Source organism: Canis lupus, chromosome 20 (assembly GCF_003254725.2).
Source record: "Canis lupus dingo isolate Sandy chromosome 20, ASM325472v2, whole genome shotgun sequence".
Lineage (NCBI taxonomy): Eukaryota > Metazoa > Chordata > Mammalia > Carnivora > Canidae > Canis > Canis lupus.
The window spans coordinates 51209024-51227286 of record NC_064262.1 but is presented as its reverse complement, the minus strand read 5'-3'; the positions used below and the strand labels follow the sequence as shown (position 1 = coordinate 51227286).

Here is an 18263-nt window from a genome sequence, read left to right as displayed (position 1 = left end):
TCATGAGAGACACAGAGAGAAAGAGAGGCAGAGACACAGGCAGAGGGAGAAGCAGGCTCCATGAAGGGAGCCCGATGTGGGACTCGATCCCAGGTCTCCAGGGTCATGCCCTGGGCTGAAGGCGGCGCTAAACTGCTGAGCCACCCAGGCTGCCCAAATAAATAAAATCTTAATGAAAAAAATTGCAGTGTCAGGACACCTGGGTGGCTCAGTTGCTTAAATGTCCAGCCCTTGATTTTAGCTCAGGTCATGATCTCAGGGTCTTGGAATCGAGCCCCTCAGGCTCTGTACTCAGTGCAGTCGGCTTGGGATGCTTTCCCTCTTCCTGTCCTTCTGCCCCTCCAGCAGCACACACATGCACACTCTCTAAAATAAATAAAATCTTTTTTTTAAAAAAAGAAAGAATCTGTAGTATCTAAATGAAGACTTTGAAATGTTGAGGGACATAAAAATATCTGTTAACCAGGGTTGACCCTATTCTTAGAAAGGCAAGCTTGTCATTAAGATTAGTTTTCCCCATAAGTCTATAAATTTAATATAACCACTATAAAAATAGCCACTAGGATTTTAGAAGATATGCCACATCTAAAGTTTGACACTGTCACTCAACCACTAGAAATGTCCGTAGATGTGGATTCAGACACAGGAACAAATGTACACACCATCATTTGACCAACTGCCTGCCCACTGAGGCACAGTAGTTTCTAAATACAAAAGGATAAAAAAATAAATTTTTAAAAAGATTTTATTTATTTATTCATGAGAGACACAGATCGTGGGGCAGAGATGAAGGCAGAGGGAGAAGCAGGCTTCATGCAGGGAGCTTGATGTGAGACTCGATCCTGGAACTCCGGGGTCACAACCTGAGCCAAAGGGAGACTCAACCACTGAGCCACTCAGGCGTCCCAAAAACAAAGTTTTTAAGTAAACTTTTTTTTTTTAAAAGAGGGCAGGAGTACGAGTTGGGGAAGGGGCAGAGAGAGAAGCAGGCTCTCCACTGAGCAAGGAGCCCGCTGCGGGGCTCAATCCTAGGACCTGGGATCATGACCTGAGCTGAAGGCAGACACTTAACCAACTGATCCACCCAGGCGCCCCCAAAAGTAAACTATTTTTTTTTATTTGTAAAGATTTTGTTTATTCATGAGAGACCGAGAGAGAGAAAGGCTGAGACAGGCAGAGGGAGAGGCAGGCTCCATGCAGGGAGCCTGATGTGGGACTCGATCCCAGGTCTCCAGGATCATGCCCTGGGCTGAAGGCAGCACTAAACCACTGAGCCACCCAGGCTGCCCGTGTAAACTGTTCCATAAGCCATTTTTAAGTAATCTCCACACCCAACATGGGCCCAAACTCACGACGCTGTGATGGAGATTTGCACACTGCACTGACTGAGCTAGCCAGGCGCCCCGATAAACAGTTTAAAATAAAGGCATTCCTTCTACTTAGTAAGTAGGGACAAGCTGGTGATAGACATCAACACAGAGGAGTCCCAAAAACATTATGCTGAGTGAAAAACCAGATGCATGAGCCTACATTGAACTGAATAGCTCTAAGTCCTCTATGGAGACCCAGTTGGACCAGGGGTTGCCTGGCAGCAGGGGAAGGGGAGCAGTGATGGGGGGGAGGGGGCATAAGTGGTTTCTGCAGCCATGGAAACGTTCTACAGCTTGAGGATGTGGGTTCATTTATCAACATACAAGTGGTACGTTCAGGACTGGTTTCTAATAGACCCTGACAGAAACAAAACAGAACCAAACCAAGGGCTCAGCAAGACATCTGCAAGGAGAACAGCCTTTGAGGTGTAGTTTTAATCAGTGGCACCGTTTAGAGCAGGGAAAAGACAGACACGCTGGACTCGGGCAGAGGAGGACCTCAGAAGGAGGTAAGGATTCTGTTGTCTGGGTCAAGGGGTCTAGGAATGGGGAAAAGGTTTAACATAATTGTCATTCTACTCACAATATACTTAAAAAAAAAAAAAAAGAGGAAGGGGGGAAGGGGCAGAGGGAGAGAGAATCCTGAAACAGTCTCCCCCACCGCCCCCCCACCCCCAGCACAACCTGACGCAGGGCTCAATCCCATGACCCTGATTGTGACGGGAGCCAAAAATCAAGAGTCGGATGTTTAACGGACTGACTCACCCAAGCACCCCCTCACAATATACTTTCTAAATGAAATGTTTAGCTTTTAAAAAAGTAGGGGGGCAAACAATGTATAACAGGAAAATAAAACCCGATAGGGGAACTTTACCAGGTACTAAGTCAAGCTGCTGTGTTTACCACATATATTTGCTACCTGGGGTAGCAAGCCGAGGGGTTTATTTTCATCCTTACAAAAGCAATGTTAAAAAGGAGAGGTCACAGAAATAAAGAAAGCACTAGTCTGTGCTCTGGGGGACAGGGATAATGGAAGGCTCTGAATAATGGAAAAGCAGACAAATAGAAATCTAACCCCTAAAAATAAGATTCCTATATGGCAAAGATGGGACAACTCAACAAGGATTAAAGAAGCAAAACCCAGGATAGGCAAAAGGGAAGTTGGCACTGCTGGTGGGAGCAGCATTAAAAGCTTTAGAGGGAGGGGCACCTGGGTGCCTCAGTGGTTTGAGCTTCTGCCTTCAGCTCAGGGCGTGATCCCAGGGTCGTGGGACCAAGTTCTGCATAGGGCTCCCAGCATGGAGCTTGCTTCTCTTTCCTCTGCCTGCGTCTGTCTCTCAAGAATAAATAAAATCTTTCAAAGGAAGAAGGAAAACAAAACAAAACAAAAATGTTTACACTCAATGATCCAGGAACCCCCAATATTTCCCAGAAAGAGACCGAAAAGCATGTACTACGATGTTCAACACAGCCCTCTTTCGAACAGTCTAACAGGAGGGACACCTCTAACCTCTTGGGATGGAGGTGGTTTTAAGTTTTTATGTTTGGACTATGTGTAGTCCCTTCACTCCTATGACTAAGATGCCTGTGACTCACCGAGGGGAGAGCTACAGCTAGAGGGCCACCGAGCACACCATTTACGGGTAGAGGCGGTGGGACAGGTATTACTTACCATCTTACCAGTGGTCCTCTGTGTCGTGTGTGCTGGTGACTAACACTTCTTTGTCTGCTTCTGCTTTGTTGGCATTTTATAGCCAAGTCCTTTCCCAAAGACAAACCAAAGAAATGGTTTGTTGGTCTTAGAATTCAGGATTCAATTAGGCTGACTTCCCAGAGAGCCTACCTAACAGATTCTTACATGGAGGGTGTATCAGTGGCCATCAGCCAGGGCTCTTGAGTGACGCCACTCTTATTCCTCCACCATCCACTACACAGGGCTTCTACTCTCATGGTCACAAGAGACTTGAGTGCTGCACCACCAGGCATCCCACTCCAGTCTAGAGCAAAGAAGGGCTACAATGCGGAAGGCCAACTAAGACTTGCTTTAGAAGATTTTCCTGGAAGCCACACTATCAAGTTCCACTTGCATCTCATTGGCCAGAATGCTCACAAGTTAACCCCCATCCCCCAGATGTACATGGCACACCCGAAATGCTCCAAACCTCAAAGCTCTGTGGAGTCCCCTTCAGCTCTGAGGAACCCGTGCTCATCCAGACTCAGCTGAGAGTCAACCAGAAGCCCCTCAAATCACAAGTCACCAGCCAGGGTGATTTATAGGAGAGATTTATTTGAAGAAATATTACAACATATAAAAACTACATAAAGTCTTAATTTCCACTCATACAGTGGTAGATTTGATATAACGCATAATAAAAAACTTTTAAAATCCAGAATGCACAAAGTACTGCACAGTTTGATCACTAAGTCATTAGTTGATAAGCAAACCTCACAGAACAGCTCCATGTCAGCCAAGGCCACAAACACTGTGAACGACACATTTGAACTGACAGATTTTGACATGTTAGAAATACAACATCAGTGCATGTTGGGGATCCCTGGTGCCAGAAACAAGGGCGACGGGAGGGCAAAACTAGTCCTTAAGCAGTTTCTTCCTCCTTGGTTTTAACTAAAGAAAAATAAAAGGCAGAGTCATTACAGAGCACACATAGATTACCCTAAGCAGCGGGCAAGCGGAACAGGTTCAAATTGGGGGCTACGTTAATAGCCAGGTGTTGACGCTAATGGCCCACCAAATAAGCACCAGCAGGAGCTCGGAATGCATATCCAGTGAGACTGCAACTGCTCACAGGGGTTCCCTAGGGATTCTCAGGCCGCCTGGGCTAGGGTCTGAGCCAGGCCTGACGAGAGGGTCCCCCCCAGCTGCACGCCCGTTGCCCCCACTGTACCTGAGGCACTCTCTCGAGCTTTGGCCAACATACAGCGCTTGATCTCCAAGCCGATGGCTTTGGCCAGGGGCGGTGGCACAGCATTTCCCACCTGCAGGAGGCAAGGGGGAGATGCCTGGCTTGGTGTGGCCGGGGTCAGCACCAGCTCCAGGTCTTCTGCTCCTATGGGCCACCAGAGCCCTTCCGCCACGATGGCTCTGGGACCCTCCCATCTGCCCACCTTCACACCCCAAACCTGATGTCAAGGGGCCTTTAAAGGGCTTTAGGTAAACTCAGATCCAGGGCAGCCAGGGTGGCTCAGCGGTTTAGCGCTGCCTTCAGCCCAGGGTGTGATCCTGGAGACCCCGGATCAAGTCCCACGTCAGGCTCCCTGCATGGAGCCTGCTTCTCCCTCTGCCTGTGTCTCTGCCTTTCTCTCTCTGCCTCTCTCTCTCTCACAAATAAATAAAATCTTAAAAAAAGAAAATTGCTTCTTTAAATAAACTTAAAAAAAAAAGTTTATTTATTTATTTATTTATTTATTTATTTATTTATTATTAATTTATTTATGAATGACAGACAGAGAGGCAGAGACACAGGAGGAGGGAGAAGCAGGCTCCATGCCGGGAGCCCAATGCGGGACTTGATCCCAGGAATCCAGGATCGTGCCCTGGGCTAAAGGCAGGCGCTAAACCGCTGAGCCACCCAGGGATCCCCAGAAAATTGCTTCTTTAAAACAAAAAAAAACTCAGATCCAGATATAGAAGTCACCATGCTTCACTTCTAGCTAAGAGAGGTTGTTTCTAGAGAACAGGACTCGGGCAGTGGCAAGGCAGGGGGGTTTCTGCTCTAATCCCTAGGCGCTGCTGGCTTTGTGAGCCTCGTGCAGGCATTACTTGGGCAGAAATATGCTTAAGAAACACCGAACTCAACCCCCCCTAAGATCAGTGAGAGACTCTTGGTTCATTCCTACCACTGCACATTTACTCTGCTCCCTCACTGGAGTTCAGGGCCCTAGAACTTCCCACCTTGGGCTAAACCTGCCTCGAAGCTGTAAATGGCAGCTGACGTGCTTAAAAATGCCTGACCATGAGTCCCTGGGCCCTAGGGACAGGGTCCCCTTTCCTGGGAGTACTGAGGCCAACCAGCCACTGGAATCTGGGCACTCAGTGTCCCCTTAGAAGGGACCATGTGAGTCCTGCCGACACACCCTTCCCCTGGGTCAGGCAGAGGGGCCTCTCTCCCCTTATGGCCTCTGTGGGACACCACTGAGTCCCTCATCAAGGACGGAGGAAAAGCAGGCCCCGCTCTACTCCCCACTGACCTGTCGGTGCTTATCTAGGATGTTGCCAAACAGCCGGTAGGTATCCGGGAAGCCCTGGGAACGGGCACACTCCCGCACGCTCACGACGCGGTGCTGCTCAGGGTGGAGAACACGGCCCTGGGGGTGAAAGGTTAAGGTGGGGAAGGGGAACAAGACTGGGCCCACCAGCCATTCGGGGCAGGAGGAGGGAAGTGAGGAGCACTAGCTTCCAATGGGCCATTCCCACTGGCTGACCCCGTGCTGCTGTCCCCTCCCAGGCATGACCCAGCCCTCAGACCCACCTGCTTGCCCATGGGCTCAGGGTTGGTGACGGTCGTGCTGAAGAAGCCATCCCACTCCAGACGTCCGTAGAGGCCGGCCCAGTGGTTGTGCCTGTTCCCGGTGTGGGGCAAGCACCAGGGGATGAGGGTGTTGAACTGTCTAGCCGCGGAGTCACAAGCTTTGCCCACTAGAAGAGAGAGTTGCAATGAGACTGTGGTTCTAGAATGGGAGGGACAGAGCAGCCAGCAGTCCCCATCCACAAAGCTTTATCATTTGATGCTCTCAGCATCTATTTATAGCAGAGATGTGTGCATTTGGCTTGTCTGTGCCTCACTTGGGGCTTCAGGTCAGGGAGTGGCAGTCCCTGGTATCTCCTGCCAGGAGCCCCCTGGACTGCTGCAGGTGATCAGAATCTAAGGGGGCAAGGGGCAAGGGTGTTGAAAGTAAAACCCAAGGGAAACCCCACCCAGGGCATGAGTAGGGTCCCCACCTTCCACACAGGAGCAGACCCCACGGAGGGCCCCAGTGCTGCTGCAGCCATTTTTCTTGTCATGGTATGTGTACCGCAGCTTCCTGGCCATGGTGCCATCAGAGAGCCGCACCTCAATGTTCGGCAGGTCACGCCAGTCTGAGCCTGGGGCCAGAGGGATGTGCCGCATGCGGGCGGCCACCAATGCACTCATGTCCTGAAAAGGCACAGCAGGACTCAGCTGTCACTTCATCCAGGGAGCATTTAAGCCCCTGAGGTAGTCTGGGCACTTCCATTCTAGGCACTGGAGACATCAGTGATGAGGAACCTCAAAGGGGTTTGTACCACATCTTGGGAGATAAACAGTAGCCCAAGTCCACAACCTGGGGACTGCGTGTGCCATGAAGGTAACAGAGCAGGGACCTGGAAGAGCCTGGAGGAGAACGGGTGAAGGGACAGCTTAGGGCAAGCTGAGAGGGTTTCTCGGAGGTGGTGATATATGAGCTGAGCCCTGCAGGATCAGAGAACCAGCTACAGGAAGAACTGGGTTTGGTGCATCTGGGAGAACACAGAGAACATGGGCAGAAGAGATGAGGTCAGTCAGGGGGGTAGTGGCCTGACACCTATTTAGGAAGAGCAGGAGCTCTGACGCTCTAAGTGACGGTGTGCTGCAGAGGGCACAGATGGTAGTGGCAAAAAGAAGAACAGGAGGCGAGGTGGGGGTGGGGGGAAGAGCCAGCTGAGAGGACACTGACTGAGGGTGAGCAGGAAGGGACCAGGCTCAGACCCTGCTTCCGACCCCAAGCCCTGGCTGGGCTCCAACCACACATCCCATTCTCATGGGGCCACTGGTCCAAGCAGGCCAGCGCTGCTCTGCCAAGGTGCCATTACCTTACAGATGTGATCCCTGAGGATGGGCTGGTACTGGGAGCCCCGGAGCTGCCTCTGGAACCAGGACTGAGGCTCCCCGTTGTACAGGATCTCGAGTGCCGAAGCTCCATTCCGGACCTCAGGGAGGTCAGACATTGTGTCCCGCACGGTGATGGTTCGGAACGGGCCCGAGCTTAACCTGCAACAGCACGGCAGATAGCTGAGGACTCTGGGGATCCAGGGCCCTGCTGCCCCTCCCATCACAGCTACCATATCCTGACTGCTGCCACTGACCCCTCCGGGTAGGATGACCTAGCTCAGAAGTCAAAGGGCCGCCCAAGGTCACAAGGGCAGCATTTTTCTTAGACCCTGTCTACGATGAGGATGAGCTAGGGTATGGGCTCCGCTCACTACTACAGCCAGGTCCAATTGCTGCCCTGCGTGCAGCGCTCACCCAGAGTCAGGGCAAGACCAAAGGTTTGGTATAGTGCTTGTGCGCCAGGCCAAACACCACACTGACTGCTCTAACACATTCTCCTCACTCAGGCCTCTTGAGAGACCTGTCGGTAAGCAAACCTCCCAGGTAACACAAGCACCATACACAGTGGGGCAAGCGGGGCTCCCACCTGGTTATGTTACTGACAAACTTCTTGTCATCCACCACGACACTCAGCTGGCAGGCCCGGGGTGCGAACACATGCAGCGGCTCTGGGAACAGGGGAAGCTTCTCCCCAGGTGCCGCAGCCAGGATGATGGCCCGCCTCCGAGTCTGGGCCACGCCATACTGACCAGCCTGAGGAGAGGGCCAGACACGCACAGTCAAGCGGGCACTTCCAACCAGCCCCTAATAAACTCAGCAGGTTTACCCCCAATAAGAGTAAGTGGGACAAAATGAAGGACAAAAGATCCTGTGCGATGGCCACTAGTCTCTGGAGAAGATGGGAGTAAACCCTGCTGGCATTTCCAGCCAGCTCTTTTGAGAGCTCTACGAGAGAGCTCATGATCTCAGCACTTGGGAGAAAAGCAGGCAGAGAGCCACGGAGCCCTGCTACTGACCTAGCAGCAAGTGGGCATAAGAGCTGCCAACAAGGTTTGACTGGTGAGCCCAAGACCCAGTGTTCCCGGTGTGGGGCACCGGGCTAGACACGGGGGAGCCAGGGGGCAAGGGAGCCAGCACTTTGCTCATGCAGACACTGCCTTCCAGCCAGACTCCCTTCTCAATTTTTTTTTTAATTTTTATTTATTTATGATAGTCAGAGAGAGAGAGAGAGAGAGAGAGAGAGAGAGAGAGAGGCAGAGACACAGGCAGAGGGAGAAGCAGGCTCCATGCACTGGGAGCCTGATGTGGGATTCGATCCCGGGTCTCCAGGATCGTGCCCTGGGCCAAAGGCAGGCGCTAAACCGCTGCGCCACCCAGGGATCCCCTCCCTTCTCATTTTTGAGTGTAGCTTCAGCTTTAGTTATATCATTAGCTGCTGAACGGATATATAGACTAGCTGCTTTTCAGATAAAGCCTAGTTCCCTCTGATCACCCAATATCTATTCACGCAAAGCTACCAGTAGCTACCTGGAGTATAATCTCCCACCTTCTCCTAAGGTTTCTACGTGTGTACATTGACCCAAGAGATACTTCTGTTAAACCGTAATGGTTTAGTCTGCATCTTCTTGCAATTCTGGCTTCACCACCACCCATGGGGATCTAACTGCTACCTAGAGCTCCACAGCTGGCCACCACCCTTCCATCTCAAAAGAAAGGGGAGAGAAACACATGGTCCCCCCTCATGCACAAGCAGATGTGACTCTTGAGACCCTAAGACACAGATGGACTTACTGGCACACCAGTTCTGTGCTCCCCAGACCTAGAAGCTGCGAGCTTCTAGGACAGATGTGAGGACAGATGTGTGCTAAGAAGTGAGTACGGGCCCCAGCCGCCACCTCCCCTTCCTTCCCCAGCACCACAGGCCTATCCCATTCAACTCTCTCTTCAGTTAGAGACAACCTGCTGCAGTCCAGGGGCCACTGAGCCCCTTTCCTGTCCACACCCCTCTGCCCCCCTTTGCCCCCTTCCCCAAGGAAAGCCCACCTGCAACACGCCAAAGGTACACTGATAGCCCATGCGGACGAGGCAGCGGAGAGTGAGCTTCAGGACCATGGAGCGCTTGAAGGAAACAAAATTCCGGACGTTCTCCAAGAGGAAGTAGCGGGGCCGGTAGTAGTCACAGTAGCTGTGGGAGGTAGGAGAGACTACGAGGGTCATCTGCTCGCACCAAATGAATGGGAAGGCCTATCTACCAGAAGCTACACCCGAATGTTTGATGTCTGCTTGTTGGAATGCCATACCCGTCAAATCCCCAAGTCTCTTGGCCGAGAAGCCAGCCACGAACTCCCTGGAAGCAAAGGCTGGGCGCTTGGCCACCGCACCGGGCCTCCAGCAGCCACTCTGGCTAACCCCACTACTGCTGGCCGCTGGCACACTTGGTGTTGCAGCCCCAGGGTTGGTGGTCTCATTGCCCTCAGGCAGCCCTGAAAACAGGAGCCTCAACTCCGTTTACCTGAGAAAGGAAACCACCAGGGAGTTCTTGAACTTGGAGTAGGTACGAGAGTTGAAGCGGTTCATGCCACTAAACCCTTGGCAGGGCGGCCCACCGCACAGCATCTCCACATCTCCCTTCTGAGGCAGCTTCTGACCACGGGAGTTGGTTGCCTCCCCAGCCATGACAAGCTTCAGCAGCACGTTGCAGTCCTCCGTGAACACCGTGGATCCAGGGTTGTTTAGCCGAAACGCCTGGGCCGCAGGGTCCCACATCTCGATGGCCCACAGTGTTTCTGAGATGCCTGGGACATACGAGGACAGATGTGTGCTAAGAAGTCCCTAGAATCACACTTGAGGCAGAACTGTGACCAGAGCCAGAAAGGACTTCTGGGTAGTTACGCGGGAAAAACCTCACGGTGTTTACCTGCTTGGTGGAACCCTTCCGACAACCCCCCACAGCCAGAAAACACATCCAAGGTCCGAAGCTTCGGAAGTTTAATTTCTGTCTCTGGTTCACTTGGCTCGCATGTTTGAGACTTTGCCTTGCCCTTCCCTGGAAGACAGGCCACAAGTCAGTCAGAGCCCCCTGACCTGCTCTCCTTAAACCCTCATTTTGAATTCACAGCAAAGAACGAGGTGACATCAGAAGCTGTGTTTTCATACACGATGACTCATCAGTCCCTGAATTATGTAAGAGACTTGAAGAGAATGTGGGAAAAACAACGTACCTTTACCCTTGCCTTTCCCTTTATTTCCAGGGCTACGGGCGTGGTTTGGAGGATCTTCGAAGCTTTTGTTCTTGGCATTATAGGCCTAAGAAGGGAAAAAAAAAAAAAAAAAAAAAATCACAACAGTCTGGCAGAGAAACACACTGGTCCCTTTTCTAACAAAGACAATTTAGGTTAATCTGATAAAGATCCATTTAATTTCCCCCTAAATCATGGCCATAAGAGATTAGCCATCAATAAGAATACTTTGATTTTGTTACACTGGAAACAGGGCAGGGAAGGGAGAGAGTTCTATGATACAAACACTGTACATGGCCAACATTGGACTTCCTGCTATTGTAAGTACTTGGACTACGCATTCTAAACATAGGCAAAAGTGATATATTAAACCACCCATAGTGCAACCTGGGGGAAACACAGGTATGTATCAACTTTAGATGACCCGACACCGAAGAACCACGTTCAAAAGTGACTAGCTTCATTGACAAGACGCCCAGATCCTTTCTTAATTACCAGAGCCACTGCTCAGCTGTACAGATATCACCTGGCTATAGGTGCAGGGACAGAGGGGCAGGGCCAAGTCTGCCAGGGAAAGCAGTGCCTTTCCCTAACTCACGTTAAGATGCTGATAGGGCTAGCAGAGGCCACCTAACAGTCTCCAAATAAACTAGAGGTGCACAAGGACACTCAGATGTTACTTTTGGCTTTAAAAAAATGTGTTAAGTTCCAGAAGAACTTGAATACCATGGATTCAGACTCTGGGTAATTCAGCTACTTTCCTGGGGGCTAGGACTTTGACCTGAAGCCCCTCCCTCCAGTAAGTCCAGAGTACCACCTCAAGGAAGTAGAAGCGGTCTGGGCCCCCTGCTGAGAAGTCCTGGAGGCACCCAGGCAGGTCCTCCCCATACTCCACAGTACAGCGGCCCTGCACGGCCTTGAAGTCCACCACCACCTCCTCGTCACTCCAGTAAAGCAGGTTGATGTCCGCATGGTAACTTGCTGGGGTAGACTTGTGTGTGTTTTCTGGCCTGAAAATGTAAGAGTCTTTTGTTAGCAGTTTTCTTTTGCTGTTAACTGACAAAGAATTAAATGGCACCACATTTCTGGGGTGTTCAGAAAACAATGGGTGAAGACTGCAAACCCCAGTTAGGTCAGCTTGATTTTTATCCCTTTAGCTGGCACCACCAGCTAAATGTGATTCCTTGCCATGAACTCAGCAAATGATGTGCCGGCTCCTTCATGCCCATGACTAGCCCAAACAAGCCAGCCCTGCATCACAAACAGCTGCCTACTAAACATCTGGAGTTTCCTTCTCTTGCCTCTACTAGCCAGACTTCTCATTTCTTTTCCGATACAAATGATTATTACAGGGACGCCCGGGTGGCTCAGCAGTTGAGTGTTTGCCTTCAGCCCAGGTGTGATCCTGGCATCCCGGGATCGAGTCCCACATCCAGCTCCATGTAGGAGCCTATTTCTCCCTGTGTCTCTGCTTCTCTTTCTCTGGGTCTCTCATGAATAAATAAAATCTTTAAAAAAAGTGATTACAAAGACTTTAAAAAAAATCTTTAACATACACTAGGTAAGTGAAGCAACCTTACAACTGTCCTTGATTAGTTTCAAGTTAGCTCCTAACCAACTAGGAGTTACTAGGATCCCAGAAGCAGACTGAGTGAAGCCAAGAACTTGGGAAAAGGACAGAGAGGAACCCCAGAAACAGGGAGGGGCACCTGGGAGGAACTGGGGCAGAACTCAGACAATCCTAAATAGATGGCAGAGCCCACGACATTCTACCCCTGACTTTGTCACATGCTTGACTTCTGCTTAAGGATTTCTTTGGGGGAGAGAAAGCTACTGCTTTAAAACAAAGGTCTACAGAAAGACTATGAAATATAATTAAGTTACTGTCAGCATCCACCAGATAACTGGAAACACTTAGAAAAACAGCCACCTCTACCGAAGTCTTAAAAAACCAGTTTTCACCTCATTTCAGACTTCTAGAAGAGTCATGCCTTCTGAAAGAGCAGAAGCCTTCACAGACCTGTAGAATTTGTTGATCCTGATCTTGATGTCGGTTTCATTAGGCCTCCCATTGCTCTTCTTGGTACAGAAGATTTCTTTTATTCGGCCAATTCGATATGGCTCAGGGGCATCCAGGTTACTGCCTTTGATGTAATCAGAGTATTTCCGGTAGTGTTCTGGATATAGATCTTCATCCACAGGCTCCTTCCGTGGGCGTTTCACGGGACTGGACAGCTTGATGCTGCAGAGAAGCAAGAATCAGGCATAACTGAACACAAAACCATAAAAAGCAATTACCTCAGCCTGACCAGCCAATAACAACTACTACTTAAATCCAAACTACTTAAATCCAATGTAGCTAAGCGCCCAGAGATTTACAGAGAAATATTAAATCTCATTCCTAGTTTAAAATGAGCATTCTTGAGATGCCTGGGTGGCTCAGTTAGCTAAATGTCTGCCTTCAGCTCGGGTCATCATCTCAGAGTCCTGGGTTCAAGCCCTGTATCAGGCTCCCTGCTCAGTGGGGAGCCTGCTTCTCCCTCTGTCTGCCCCTCCCTACGCCGCCCCAACTCGTGTGCATGCTCACTTTCTCAAGTAAGTAAAATCTTTAAAAAATAAGATAAAAATAATCACCTTCCATGTGTGCACTGCTGGCTACAGTAGCTGCTGACACTGCCTGAATATGCCCAGCTCCTGGCCACATGAAAGGACTGCACTTCCTGGCCTGTGACTCATTCCGTTCAAGAAGTGTGAGACGTGACACACAAACATTTCTAGTGTGTCATGTGAACACTAAACTGCCAGGAAAACCTCCAACACACTTTCCCTTGGCTCAGACTGGCAACTTTGAGAAGGCAGTGGTTCCACAAGCTTGGTTCCCTGAGTGACCCAACCAGTCAAGTGTCCTGCCGAACCATGATGGACACATACTAGAGGCAAGAAGGAAACCTCCCCATTTGTGGGCTTGTTACCAAGGCATGACCTATGCTCTCCCAACTGAGGTGCTACTAGAGGTGATGCTGCTTAAAGAATGGGGCAGAGACTCATAGACTGGGCAAGCCGAAATTTGGCCTATGAAGGCAAAGCTGGTCATTAATTAGGCTACACACTTTTGAGGCTGCCATTCAGGAAAGTAGCTGCCAGACTTTCCTACCAGGCTGCCTTAGTCTGACAGGTTCCAAAGGTGCTTCTGAGCACCTGTGTGGACGCCCTGCTGCACAGTGAGCACTGGGGCAGACAGCACCTTGGGCATCCCCCGCTCCACAAAGGACAGGGGAGCTCAGGGGGCTACAAGCACCAACTATGTAAGGCTGAGGGGACCCTGCCCTCTGTTCTGCAATTCACAGTAATTTAACTGAGGGCGGGCACTGGAGGAAAATGCAACTGCAAATCGGCAGATGAAGTTCAGAAAGGTTGGCTGTAAAGGCAATCATGCACTAGTTCCTAGGACAAAGACTGGATCCAGTTGGAAATTCCTTGGATTTGTCCCCGAACAGCCCCAACCCTCTGATGAGCAAAGAGGTCTCAATACCTCCTGGTAAATAGGATTACAACTCACATTCGTTCAAGCTCTACTCTAGGCCAGGTGCTGGGCTAAGTGCGTGCAACCAACTTCATCCTAAGAGCCCAGCAGGCCAGGCACTCCTCCCACAGACAGGGACTAAGAAGAGATGGTCTCTGCCCTGGAGCCTCACGGCTGGGCAGGGCCCCACTTCTGGCACCAGCGCCCCCTTAGCCAGCGCATGCTCGGACGTCCTTGAGGCTTACAGCTTCACTCTGCAATGAGCTAGACTCCCTATACACTGGAGGGCTGGCTATCGCTGACACCATAGATACGACAGTGACCGTTTAGGCAGCAACTAGTCCTGGGATCCAGAGTGGAGGACACTGCAAAGCCAACCCTGTACTGGCCCAGAGCTCATGTCCATGACCTGGGCAAAGGGGGCACTCACTTGAACGTGAAGGCCTCGGGGAGGAGGTACACGCCATCACCCACTCGATACTGGATGCCGTTCTTGGTGGCTGAGCTGTATAGAACCCGGTTGTCCAGGTCTTCAAGCTGTTCCAGGACCCTTGGAATTTCTTTTTGCCTCATTTCAGCCAGACGGGCACAGCTTACACAGAACCTGGAGTGAAAGACAGAAGCAAAAGACCCTGAGCTGATTGGTAGTGGCTGTAGTAGCAGTCAGTGGTTTCAGAGACTCTGATGACCAATGGAGAATATCTGCAGGTATTTGAAGGAACTAGCTTTCCTTTAGTTCATGTTCGCACTTTGAAAATCCTTACTTGGGACCAAAGACACAACACAAAAAAATGACAAGCCAATCCTACTTTTGAGTATTTGATAAAAACCCTAAGAAAAAACAAAAACAAACAAAAGAAAAAACAAAGCAAAACCCAGAAGACAAACAGAATATAGAATACAGTAAAGAATATTCCAGTCAGAACTCCATGTCTAAGGAATCTCATACTATTATCTTTAAAGGCTGAAAAGCTAGTTGGTAAAATTCAACATTAGCTAGAAATGGCCTTCATTAGAGATCAAGTCAAAAGGCAGCGCACCAGGCTGACTGGAGAAGCACCAGAAGCATGTCAGCCAGCCCTCCCAGCCTTCGCCCTATCAGCATCACTACTGCCCTAAGAGGCACCAATGCCACATTTGGTCCAAACAAGTAAGGTACAGAGGTTACAAAGGAAGGCATGGGGCACTGAACATCTGAAGGAAATTTTAAAAAGTGAGCCTCTCTAAAAGCAGTCACTCGCCAGTTAGAATAAAGTGGCATCAAAGGTATCACTTATGAAAGAAAGCATCTAAGAAACACAAGGAAACATGCAAGGTCTGTAGCATAAATGCTGAGGAGCACACAGACACACTCTGCTCCTGGATAGGAGAGTTTCTCACAAAGGTAACCCCATGCCCAGGCTGTTCATAGACTTAAAGCAACTGCAACCAAGTCAGGCTGGACTTGGATTACTGTGGGAAAGAAACCCTGCCAGACAGAAGCACATGAAAGTCAGGAGTGATGCACAGAGCAGCACAGCGCCCCAGAGCACCACCGGAGCCCAGTCCCGGCACTCACTTGTACTTGTTATCCTCCGTTGGCTGGGTTTTCGGAGGGGACTCAAATCTCGCATAGTCTTGATCATACCACAACTGGTAGAAGTAGGTCTTTCCGTCGTCCTCTGTTATCAGAGCCTCAGGATCCATGCCTCCCTTTGAGCACAAGGACCCGGTGTCAGCCACGACCCCACGCAAGTGAGGGAAGGGCATCCAAGGAGCGCTGGCCACTCACCTCCAAGGCCCAGTTTTCCGATGGAGCTTTATAGACAACCTTCACCTTGCTGTGGATGTATGACAGCTGCATGTCCTCACATTCATCTACCAGGAAAAGCTCCAAGGGGTCTGATGTGGCTCCAAGGACTGTGTCTGTCCCAGCACAGAACCAGTGGGCATGAAACATCTGCCCGTTGCTACCGTCTTCCCACAGTGCAGTGACCCTGGAGTTGGAAGAAAGTCCCTCACTTAACTGGCAAGTCTGGACTGAGTCTACTTAGGGGAACTCATTTTCTTTTTGCAGTGAGCCTAGCAAAGAACCGCTGTGGCTATCTGCATATAAGCCTCTCCCAGTTGTTTAAGAGAAAGTGTTTTCTGAAGTCAAGCAAAGGAAAAGATACAAACCTTGCTAGATACAGCGGTTTTGAAGAGTCATCTGGAATAACAGAGACACAGTCTCCCACTTCCAGGGTTTCTGAATCGATGCAAACCTTCTTATAGTAATCCTTCTTCCCATCAGTCTGCAAATGACAGCTTCATTTCAGGGGAGGATGGGTTTGAAGGTCCAGGGTAGGCCTGACCTGCTTGTTCCTATTACGTTATGTAAAAGCCTCATTCCTAGTAATTTCATTAAGTCACAAAGCTCTACTGACCTGGCTACTACAGAAAATCTCTACCTCCCTTGGCTGGAAATCTGCATGAAGAGCACTCACATGCACTCCTTGTCAGCTCTGCCCTTCAGTGTCAGCAACAAGTTAGATTCCAGCATTTGATTTTAAACAGCACTGATCCCAACTCCTCACCACAGTCCTAAGGCCACATCCTAGTCCCAACTCCTGTCAGCTGTGAGGACCTACTTCTTCCACGAGGAAAGCTAATTTCCACCTGACTCTCCCCCAGATCTTTGTTGGCTAGTTCCTCGCCAACCTTCTGGGTCTCAGCTAAGATGCTGCTTCCTCAGGAAGCCTCCAAGCCCCCTCCCTCCAGCCCTCTACCCACAGGGCAGTACACGTGCCTACCCTCACATACTAGAGGATCAGGACCACAGGACAGGGGCTGAGCCCCGTCCAGACCTATAACAGCACCTGGCATGGGTAAGCCTCACGCTACAGACCAGACCTTTGGCTTACAGACATCAAGTAAGCAACGGTGAAAGAACATTTGCTCTCCAGCTTTGGTAAAAGTTGTGCCTTAGACAATCATAGAACTATGGGGAGGCAATCTGCTAGTGCCACAAAAACACCCATACCCCCAGCCAGAGGGGGAATGATGGCTCTCTTTGAAATAAGCTTCAAAGGAGAACCAGCCTGACACTGAGGACAGTGTCAAATGCCCATTTTGGAATGTTAGCAAAATGGAGTCTGGGGCACACACATTTCTGGTGCATGGCTAAGGGCCTTGGCCTCTCCCACTGGCCCTGGTCCTCTCCGAGGCAAAAATGTGCAGGTTTCTCCGTGATACACAGGGGACAACTCCTTTCGCAGATGTATGACAGGAAGTAGACCGTCTTCTCCAGGATTACCTTGACAGCATCTCCAACCCAAGAGATCCGATTCTTGTTCTGTTTCTTTTTCTTCCCCTGGTGCATTTTTTTGGGTGATGGCACCTCTGGAATATTGTCATCGACTTCTTCATCGTCATCTGCCTCCTTCATGGCCATATTGGGGCACCTACAAATTCACTTGTTATAAGCAAGTCCTCTTTCATCAGTAAAACCTACTGGGGCTGTTTAGACAGGGGACAGGCCGAGTGACAATGCTAGACAAGGGAAGGCTGCCAGCTCTGTGCCTTTTGGTCCACCTTCCTGTACAAAACTAGCATTTTCCTCTGCGGCAAGAACAGCGTTGGCCAAACCTACCTCCTCTCCTGGCAAGCCTGTTTGCTCCGTCCGCTACCACCAAACTTAACCATATCTTTACAGGCTTTACACTGTCCACATTCGGGCTGTTGACAAACCTAAAAATATTTAAGAAGTGAATGAGGTGGCCGTTAGTAACATTGGTAACCAGATTTTTTGGAAATTACAATTTAAAAAACTGTATTTAGCCTCATTAAGTTAACTATAAGAAGTTCAGAACAAGATACCATTCAAACCCTCTAGGTTAGCAAGTTTAAAAAGGACATGTGTTGGGATAAGTGCAGAGAAACGAGAACTTACAATGCTCAAAGGGATAAGTGGGCACTACCACTATGGAGTTTTCTAGACCAAAGTTAAGCATATAACCCACACTCCACTATTTTTGCTTCTACTTAGAGACAGTCCAAGAAGCCTTTTTCAAGGACATTGCCACAGCATTTATAAGAGACATAAGCTGGGATATTCATATAATGAAATACTATTAAACAATCAAATTGAGTCGACTACATCTAGCTGTATCAATACATTGCAATACAGTTGCAAATACCAGTTGTGTGTATTTAAGAAGCTCTGAACATTGCCTATAGATGTGCTAGGTGAAAAAAAATAAAACCAGAAGAATGGTGAGAACATGTAAATTCCTTTTTTTTTTTTTTAATATTTTTAAATATT

General features: G+C 49.6%; 1 protein-coding gene and 1 long non-coding RNA gene across 5 annotated transcripts in view; one reads left to right on the top strand and one right to left on the bottom strand.

The window, feature by feature from the left end:
- The first annotated feature begins 1653 nt into the window (after nucleotides 1-1653).
- On the top strand, nucleotides 1654-3949 carry LOC125753083 (uncharacterized). The gene is made up of 2 exons (XR_007404070.1): nucleotides 1654-1879; nucleotides 3306-3949. It is a non-coding gene; the product is annotated as an uncharacterized LOC125753083 (long non-coding RNA).
- The window catches only part of DNMT1 (DNA methyltransferase 1), a 52044-nt gene continuing 37418 nt past the window's right edge, over nucleotides 3638-18263 (bottom strand). For all 4 annotated transcript variants that reach the window (XM_049097572.1, XM_035702761.2, XM_049097573.1 and 1 more), the window contains exons 22-40: nucleotides 17592-17689; nucleotides 17256-17403; nucleotides 16139-16254; nucleotides 15753-15957; nucleotides 15540-15673; nucleotides 14412-14585; nucleotides 12479-12700; nucleotides 11276-11468; nucleotides 10441-10525; nucleotides 10137-10265; nucleotides 9732-10014; nucleotides 9263-9404; nucleotides 7806-7972; nucleotides 7201-7378; nucleotides 6331-6526; nucleotides 5861-6027; nucleotides 5580-5696; nucleotides 4277-4367; nucleotides 3638-3996 (exon numbers count right to left, since the gene is read on the bottom strand). In XM_049097572.1, coding sequence (XP_048953529.1) covers nucleotides 3968-3996; nucleotides 4277-4367; nucleotides 5580-5696; nucleotides 5861-6027; nucleotides 6331-6526; nucleotides 7201-7378; nucleotides 7806-7972; nucleotides 9263-9404; nucleotides 9732-10014; nucleotides 10137-10265; nucleotides 10441-10525; nucleotides 11276-11468; nucleotides 12479-12700; nucleotides 14412-14585; nucleotides 15540-15673; nucleotides 15753-15957; nucleotides 16139-16254; nucleotides 17256-17403; nucleotides 17592-17689 — 2874 coding nt within the window. In that variant the 3' untranslated portion in view covers nucleotides 3638-3967. The remainder of the gene's footprint in view (nucleotides 3997-4276; nucleotides 4368-5579; nucleotides 5697-5860; nucleotides 6028-6330; nucleotides 6527-7200; nucleotides 7379-7805; nucleotides 7973-9262; nucleotides 9405-9731; nucleotides 10015-10136; nucleotides 10266-10440; nucleotides 10526-11275; nucleotides 11469-12478; nucleotides 12701-14411; nucleotides 14586-15539; nucleotides 15674-15752; nucleotides 15958-16138; nucleotides 16255-17255; nucleotides 17404-17591; nucleotides 17690-18263) is intronic.